The sequence below is a fragment of the Anguilla anguilla genome, chromosome 6 (genome assembly GCF_013347855.1).
Source record: "Anguilla anguilla isolate fAngAng1 chromosome 6, fAngAng1.pri, whole genome shotgun sequence".
Taxonomy (NCBI): Eukaryota; Metazoa; Chordata; class Actinopteri; order Anguilliformes; family Anguillidae; genus Anguilla; species Anguilla anguilla.
The window spans coordinates 41254910-41264586 of NC_049206.1; the positions used below are offsets into that span (position 1 = coordinate 41254910).

General features: G+C 40.6%; 1 protein-coding gene across 1 annotated transcript in view; it reads right to left on the bottom strand.

Annotated features, from left to right (window-relative positions):
- The window catches only part of LOC118229337 (serine/threonine-protein phosphatase 2A 56 kDa regulatory subunit gamma isoform-like), a 46307-nt gene extending 36976 nt beyond the window's left edge, over positions 1-9331 (bottom strand). Inside the window, exons 1-2 of the mRNA XM_035421227.1 lie at positions 9205-9331; positions 5223-5294 (exon numbers count right to left, since the gene is read on the bottom strand). Coding sequence (XP_035277118.1) covers positions 5223-5294; positions 9205-9231 — 99 coding nt within the window. The 5' untranslated portion in view covers positions 9232-9331. The remainder of the gene's footprint in view (positions 1-5222; positions 5295-9204) is intronic.
- Between the last annotated feature and the right edge of the window lie 346 nt (positions 9332-9677).

Genomic DNA, 9677 nt, shown 5'->3' on the forward strand with positions numbered 1-9677 from the left:
TAATCTTTATGAATACTAGTGGAGGTCAACAATATGCTAAGTCAGATTTATTTTTGTCAGCCTAAACATAAAAAAAAAAAAAACAAACAAACAAGTTTGTAAAAAAAATGTCTGTTATTTATGGGCAGTTTTACAAGAAATTATCCTGCTAGTAAAGTACCTGTAACTTCAATTTATAAGTCTGGAACCTCACTGGAGCTGTTCACTATCGGCTAACTCAACAAATGAACGAGTGACAAGAGCAGAATTGGACCTGTGGCGTCCGCGTTGACAAGTTTCTCTTTATTTTGCAGCCTAATTGGCCAAGCATGTCCCAGCATTCTGCAGAAGTGAAAGTCGTAGTATGTTAGGTGATACTCCGGCAAATGTTGCTGTTTAGCTCGCTCCCGATAATAAATTATATATTTATCTTAGCCTTTAAACTGCTATTAGTCGATGAGAGAGAATGGACGCCTCAATAGTCCAAACGGGAGCAAGCCTAATTAATAAAACGGTAATAAAAAGGAGACAGGCTTGTGTTGAGGAAAAGAGAGCAGACAGAAAGCAGTTTATGGTGTAAAAAACTCAAGGAACCTGGTGCCTGGGCTCGTGTTTCCACATTAGTGGAACATGACCTTCACGACTGCAGAACCTTTGGCGAATTTAAGAACATTTCTGAGGACAACCATGCACTTGCACAATTGGCTGTGTCCAATGCACAACCATCATGTGTGCACACATGGCATCACCCCACACGTGAAAGCTTTATTTTAAGTGGACTGCCATTTCTGTACACCAATCAATAGCTGAGACATTCAACGTTTAATTTGGGTGCTTTATTCTGGAGGTTTGGAAGTGGTAAAAAGGTACAATTTGGGGACATAGTTCCACTATTTGAGTGGTACATAGTCTTCAAAATCCAATTAGGTTGTAATGGCCATAAAGCTGGACAGATAAAGCTTTAAGATGCTACAGCTCTCTAACATTTGGCAACAGCTAAAAAACTGCTGAAGCAACCACACTAAGATTTATTCATAAACTTTACACTCCAGTTTATGCTCGCAAAACATTGCAGGCTTTGCATAAAATTGAAACAAAAGCACTCCTAATACCCAAACCACTGGCAGGACAATTTGTTCCTTGAGGATTTCAAAAAGGCATGCATGGACACCAGATCACTGGGAGTGAAGCATTTATCCACCACCAGAAAAGATTACAGCCACCTCAAGGGCCGGAGGGGGTAATTACCTTGTTGCTGAACTGAAAACGGGAATTAAGCAGAGCTCGTGAAAACAGGAAGGCCTCCCGGGCCTATTCTTACTCCGTAGGCCTCGACTAATAGATCGCAGTGATGGAACTGGCCGGAAGCTGGACAGTCCGAACGCCTCAGATGCACTGAGCTGATCCAGCCTCACAGGCCGCCACTATCGATCAGGCCTTTCCAGAGGCAAGCACGTGGTCACCACAGCGGGGAGCTCAGGGCAGCTGGCACGGGAGAGAACGAGAGCGAAAGAAAAACTCGCCATAATTGCCCTGTAGGGCGTTCTGACATCGCCTGTGATTAAAGGCAGTGGCGCAAAGTGCTTCTATTTAACTAAGCCTTTGCGTAAGCCTCTCTGCGTTTCTGCATTGCGTGTACTGCATGGTGTTTCATGCGGCCGCGGTCACCCCCACCCCCGCCCCACTGGGCTAGAGGCGCTCTCACCTTAAACCACACATGCGGAAGTTGCTCGCTTCTTCATTTTCCTTCCCTGAGAAAGATCTGCTTTGTTCGTGATCGTGGATTTAGTGTAGACGTGCGGAGTTATTTTTTGTAATATTTGATGAGGTCATCTGGTCAATTACATTTACAAATGATATTGCAATAATGTGTATCTCGGTTTTTTTTTCTTTCTGACACTACTCACAGATGGCCCACTTGGCTGGAGTGTGGAGCCAGCCACACTGGGGCAGTTGGCACCGCGGGACAGGGGCAGGCATAAAAAAAAGCACTCGGAATCCAGCGCGAAACAAGTGTAGCACTGCACACGTCTCCCCAGCTTGATCCTGGGTTTCGGCAGGCGCTCCGCGCATACCTGAGCCTCTTCCAAGAGCGGCCAAAGTTTGACCATCCGTTCCCGCAGCGGCGAGGGACAGCAGCTGAGCTCCGTTCAGAGGATAACCTCTTCACCCCAGAGAGAAGAAAAGCTGCTCCTGATCATTCACGCCCAAAAGAAACAGCAGTGCCCTTTCCTGACACGTCGGGTTCGGTTTAAATTCTGCAGAGTTGGTTTGAGACAACTCGGCAGAACATCAACTTCCCTCATAGATGGTTTGGGTGTGTCCAGGTCAATTCAACACCACATCATCGCAGATTTTAATGAGATTTGGCGTGCTTATTTTGGTCTTATAAGGAACCACTGGAACCAAAATGAAACTTTCGTCTAATCATTATTAAGGAAGATATGGGCTAACAAAATTTGGGGGAATTAGCATGATGCATTACTATGACATTACTAATGTCATATCTACATTATAATACCCACCACCTATCAGTTTAATTATTCACCCACCTCCCTCCCACCCCCTATTTGCAAAATAATTGAATAGACTTCCAATAGTTTGTTTAATTGCAATTAAAGCTGAAGGAGGGTATTTTGGGGAAAGCTGTGTCTATTATTTTAAAGTAAGACTCATCTTTTTGTGTTATTGCAGGTGGAAAAAAAATGATACTTTGGTGCGTTATTCAATAAATATATTAACTGAATTCTTCTCTGCCTAAGGTTTATTTTTTTAACCCACAGGTGACCTAATACTCTTGGCCTGTGCAGACGGTCCAGTAATGAAAATTACTATAGTGTGTTGAATAAAATGCATTTTCCCAAGAAGGGGTGGCTGTATTCAAGTACTGTAACTGTTGAGTGAGCTCAAAATAAAAACATAATTATAATAAAGGAAAACGAATTAATTTGAACTGCAATGCTGACCACACGTTTTCCTAAACTGTTGTTAATCATTCAGGATTACCTGGAATCTTGAGCACTTTGGTGAAAACAGTGAGGCAACCTTTAACTAGTGACCTCTGAAAACAAAACAGTCCTTATTCTCAGAAGGTGGCATATATGTTCATTTTCCTTCTAATAAAGCCCAAGGTAGCAGACTAAGTAGTCCAGTTAGTTAATAAGCCTGTGATGGGAATGGCCACCCATCCAGGAAGTGACAAAAAGATCAACAGGTGACTGGCAGGCATTATACTCCCCTCTTTAGGATGGGAGAATAGAAGAATACGGAAAATAAGAAAGAAAAGGTTCAAAAACATATTAACTTAATATAGCCTGATCCCGCAATCCAAGAGCGGGTAACTGCTAACAGCCACATATCGCTTTAAAATCTATCCCAACCTCCTGGGGGTAGCACATCCATTCATATTAATAACAACACTTCATTTCCATTAAGACTCAACTCAGAATTGCACATATTAAATACATATTAAATAGAAACACCGCAAGGAAAAACATCCTTAAATACAGAAAGCTTTTGATGTTTAATTTCTTTCGAAAGTAGGAAATGAAAGGCACAGATGAAGCATCACAGAATGAAGGGCTCCTCTGAATGATTTCAGCTTGATGGCCTTATGTGTCTTTTCTGCACAAGTGTGCACAGTAGCAAGTCACTGAGGAGAAGACTAGGGATCCAGTTTTTCATAGCAGAGCTGGAGTCAGGCTGGCCTCTTTTCCTTCTTTCCCACTGCAGAACCAGAACCAGGCTGAACCAGGATTGCCACGACTCCCTCATAAACGGGTCCGTATAGTCCTCAAGTAGGATTTTGCAGACACTTTCCACAGCTAGCTTGTGATTTCTGATCCCAAGGCCATCCCAAGGCCACACTCTGGTTGGTTTGCCAACAACACCAAATGGCTTCCTTTTTGAGCGATCAGTTATGAGCACCAATGATGTGAAAAGCAACAGCTATTAAAGATGACTAAAAACGCCCCCAAAAAATCTGCAATTTAACATGATCTCACCCAGGACAGAACGCAGGGAAATGGTTTTGGATAGGGTGGGGCTTGGATGGTGTCGGAGGAAGTCTATGTAGCCTAATATCGCAACAGTTCGCTGGCCAATGACTGGAAATGTGGCGTTCCAGTCATTGGCCAGGCTTACTGGATGCCCACTTATACAAATCATGACAAAAGTAGGGGAGCTACATAAGTTTGCCCAGATCAGCTGACTCTACCCACCAAAGACCAATCGCATAACAGATGCAGCTGCACAAGGGGCATCATGGTTCCCAGTACTGGTCAGCAGAGGCACCTCTCATGTTGTACTAGCAATGACAACCAGGGTATGGGGACTTTAGTACCCCAACATCCTGTGGTCTCCCTTGTCTTCTTCATACCCCCAATGGCACAACAACAATAACGAAACTTCAGCTATACAAGAAAACAAAGCATACAAGCGTGATAGCTCCACATCTTCAAATGCCCAACAATGCAGGGGAGCATAACGCACAACAAGAACAATTCGAGCATCATTGAAAGATACACATGCCACATGCGTGCTAAAATTATTGTTGTTGCCAACCAAAGCCAAGCAGAAGCTCAACATATTCCACATAAATCACACTGGCCACAACAGGATGCATCATTCAGCATGCATCAAACCATTACACCACCAGAAACCCTTACACCACAAGAACACACAATTTCACTTCATTTCCAGTGCGTTTACTCAAGATGGAGACATCAAGTGCAGCGATTAAGAAAATACAGAGTGTTCCTTTAAGCAGTAGCGCAGCTATATAGTCAGCATAACATAGAATGGAACAATTAATGTTGAATGAATACACCTACAGCCAACTACAGCCTTAATTTATGGAAACAGCCAAACTAAGAATGGGGTAAAGTTGTTATTGTAAATAGAGTCCTTAAAGGTACCATTATTTAGAAAATTGAAGTTTACCAAGTTTTTGTATTGACTGTGCAGTGTGGCATGATACATATGTACTGGTAAGATGCAAACTAAGGTAAAATATAAAATTAACGTTTGGAAAAGAAGGTGACAATATTCTGGTGATGTTCACCATAAAGACAGAAAATCATGTAAATAAATTACCACATAATTTGTGACATTGCAGAAAGAGTTGGCTACTTCTTCCGTGGACACTTTCTCCAGACCTAAGTGTCACAGTCATCAACAGATGCACAGTAGATACCTGGCTCAGCAGAGCAGTGTCACAGCATCTAGTCAGAGAAGTCACTTACTTCATGTTCAGTATAATTTTCTTGTCCATCTTTTCCTCCTGGTTTGTTAGCTTTTACAGGCTTCGGAGATTCCTAAAAATAATTACGTTTTTTTTAGTGTCAACTTAGTGAAAACACTTAGACTCTTATATAACACAGAGACATCCAGATTGACAATCGACATGTAGATATGACATGTAATGATATTATATATATATATACGCATTTTGACTTATGTCGTCCTCAAAGCATTAGGCTCTGAGGAAGACGTTAGTTAAAATATCATTGTAATTATTACTCCGCACAATAAATAACATTCTAATCATCTGAATTATAGATCCTTTTTGTGAGAGTTGCAGACCATGTTTTGTGTGTGTGTATATACTGTATATATATATATATATATATACACACACACATATATATACACATACATACACACACATACATACATGTGTGTGTGCGTGATTATATACAATGAGCTCCATAATTGACATAAAGACATTTTCTTGATATGTCTCCACAATTTGACTCCACCATTTTAGATGTGTAAACAATGCACACGTGGTTAAAGAGCAAATGTACTGCCCTTTTAAAGGATTTTTAAAAAATACATTTTGGTTTTACTATGTCAAAATTACAGCACTATCTATACAAAGTCTCCCCATTTATTTGGGAAGCAGAGAAAGGCTAAATCTAATTGAGATAATTTGATAAAATGGAAGCAATGGTTAATCAAAGCCTTTCAGGTTCTAGGCACTGTGCTGTTTCAGCAAAACAGGATGCCATCAGGAGGCTAGGATGTAAATTCAGGGAAGGTATACGAAGGTATACTTATCTAATACATTCATTAGACTAAACTTAGAGTATTGCGTGCAGTTCTGGGAGCCGTACTACAAGAAAGACATACAGGCTCTGGAAAAGGTTCAAAGAAGGCCAACCAAATTGATTCCTGGTATGAAAAATAAAAGCTATGAGGAAAGACTAACGATACTAAATCTCTTCGAGTTTAGTAAAAAGGAAACTTAGGGGTGATTTGATTGAGGCTTTCAAATACATAAATGAAAATAAAGTGAGCTACAAGATATTCTTCAGGTTGAATACTGTTAGTAGAACGAGGGGACATAAATGGAAATTAGAAAAAGGTAAATTCCACACAGACATTAGGGAGAATTTTTTCACGCAAAGAGTAGTCAGTGTATGAAATAGCCCACCAGGTCACATAGTAGAGGCAAAAACTCTTAATACAGTGTTACATACTGTCTAGTCTGTAGGTAATCAGAGCACTAGGTACAATTTAATTCGAAAAATGGCGAGCATTGTTGGGCTGAATGGCCTGTTCTCTTCATTATGTTATGTCATGTTATGTAATGTAGGCTACAATATGCATAAAATTATCCTGGACTGTTTAAACGACACACATGAAACAGGGCCCAATTTGTTTCCACTTGTTTTCCTATGTGGTACTTATGTCCTCCGTCAGAAGACAAGTCACAATAGCCTCTTTTTTTGATGCCACTTTTCAAACGATTATGCCATTTGCACCACCACAGTATGTTGTGTTGCTAAAGTAATTTCCACTATTTAAGCAGTCGATGATTGACAGCAATGATTATAAGCAACAGTCATGTGTTAAATTCAGTTTGATAACTTAACTACTGTGGACATGCGACAATATTTTAAAGGTTTTGTTAGAAGCAGTGGCAAATTAAAAAAGAGAGCAGTCATATAGCATTTTTAAAAAATGTATTCATGATTCAACTGATTGACTAATAATGGTCTTCATTCAAGATGTTAAGTACAATCTGGTGTTATTGTGCTAAAACAAAAACAAGCTTTATATGGATGCATTTTCTTTTCTTTTTTACAGCAGTGATGCTCAACCCTGGTCCTGGAGAGCCACAGAGTCTGCTGGTTTTGGTTTTTTCCTTAAGATGAGTGACTGATTCCCAACAGGAACCAGGCAACCTGAATTAACTGTGTAATCAACGGCTTTAACTAATCAATTGATGTGCTACTCAAGTGCTGAGTGACAACGAAAACCAGCAGGCCTTATGGCTCTCCAGGACCAGGAGAGAGGACCACTGGCTCAAAGGCATGCTTTTCACAGCATTTAGACTACCATCCATGTTCACTTTCTGAACTGTTTGGACCCGAGTCTCCCCATATTAGATCAACTCATTGTTCTTGTAAGTGTCTCAATTAGAAACTCAATTGTATGATTAGTCATTTGACTGTGCTGTTGGAGTGTCAATGGGGACCCCTGGATGATAACTATTAAAATACAAGTTTAAATTCCTGCAGGTCACATGACTGCAACAAATTGGTGGCCCTATGCATGATGTCTTCAATCAAAACCAAATCGCCAACTCCAGATGTTGTTATGCAACCCCAAACTTGCACTGATCCACCACCATGCTTGACTAATAGTAGTAGAAACAGGCTAGTTCCAAAAGTCCTTCATTGCTTTGGCAGTGCAAGTACTGCCTTCTCTTTCCAAAAATCAAAAAATTAGACCTATGGTCCATAAAACCTTACTCCACATCTAAATTGTCCAGTTTCAGTGTACTACTGTACATTTTCTACTGTTGTATTTCCCTTTTCTCAGTAGTGGCTTTTTGACAGCTATACACCCTTCAGACCCATAGCATTAAAGAAGTCCAACTGTCTTAAGTTTTTCTGCAACTATTCACAGCTGGGACCTCTTCACCACCAACAGCCTTTCAAGTTTCATACTGTAGGGACCACCAAGGCAGCCCCGCCCACTTTCCAAGATCCCTAGGCCGTGTGGCAAGATGTTGCAGAATAAATGCTGTTAATTTCTAAAAATGTCCACGTATAATAGCAGTAAAGTATGCTTAGCAGTAGTTTATGTGTAGTCAATGAACTAATGATGAATTCACACCATGTGAGAATTCGCTGTGTGTGGGAAAGACCCCCTTGCATTGTGCTGAATAAAGACGCTCATCTCGCGGCTAAAAGAGCACACATCTTTTGAAACATGCATGGTCTAAATGTGAGAAGAGAAACATAGTCTCCCAAATGTTACAATACATTATATCAAGCACATACGTCTTGCTTGAGTTGTGAGTGAGTCGAGCGCGAGCCAGACAGGCAAAAAATAAAAAGTTAATAGTTTCGTCGACAATGAGTGTTTTTAACGGGAAAGTCTGAGAAAATAATTCGACTCGATAACTCGATTCAATTTGTTGTACTGACTCGAACGTACATATTAATCTTGAAAAATCTTATTTCCCAATACCAGCTTTAAAACAAAACGCAAGCAAGACGAAAAGCACAAAACCCGCCAAACTTTATAACGGTATTAGACTACAGCAAGGAGTATAGATAGTAAGACCTATCAAACATAATTGGTTGCTTAACGTAAATGAAGGAATAGGGAAACTGATCTGACTAGAGATAAGTTTGCTAAACTATTCACTGTCCATAAATTCTTCAATAAATTATTGATAGCAGTGCGAGGCGCAATTATGCAGCCGTGAACTAACGTAACTGTCTCAGCGCCCACGTTGTGTCTGACAACATACATACCTAGCAAATGTATCTAATAAACAAGCCTGAGTACACGTTTCACGTACATAAACATTTACAGAAACATTGTGTGCTGTCTGGCTACATGCAGCCATCAATGAGCAAGAATGCCGGGAACTTTCAGAAAACAACCCCATAGTATAATCAACTTCGTAGGCTAAATACAGTCACTATCTATACTACATGTAACCGCTACGGTGTAATAACCCAAAGCCCCCAATAGCATTACCCAAATTGATTCACCAGCAAGCAAGCTACACAGAACGCTGCTAGCTCTAGCTCATTCAACTAACTACATGAATTGACTACACGTTGCTGTTGAGAAGCATCACAGATAATTGCCGTCTAGGCCTGTGAGTCAAATTAATTTTCTATCGTTAAACCAATACGTTATGGATCCCTTAACACTCTTGAGGATCCATCAACCTGTTCTCACAAAAGAAAAACTCACCTTCTCCTTTTTCACTTTATTTGGCATTGCGGAGATACGCCCTCCACGGTCTCCCTACCAACACACTCCAGCTACTGTCACTGCTTGGAATCTGAGTTGACAGGCTGTCGCTGCAGCTGTTTTCCTCGTCTCAGTCGAATTTGATAGGCTGCTGTCGGTCATGTGACGGCAACGTAAGCCAGCCACACACACGAGCTTTCGCGCGCTCACACATTTACTATCAAATCCCAAATCAGATGAATCAATATTGCCGGTAGTTGCTATTTATCGAGTCTACTGTGAAAATGATACTGTACGGCCTAGAAGTTGTGGAACTATGGCTAGCAAAAAAGGTAACAAGTACATTTTGTTCTGTAATTACAAACGGTAATTTTCTATTTACTTCTTAAATGTGTATTACAATTTTAACATTGATCACGCGCTTACTATTCTCTTAACACGGATCCGTTTTTAATTTGAATACAGTGGCCACT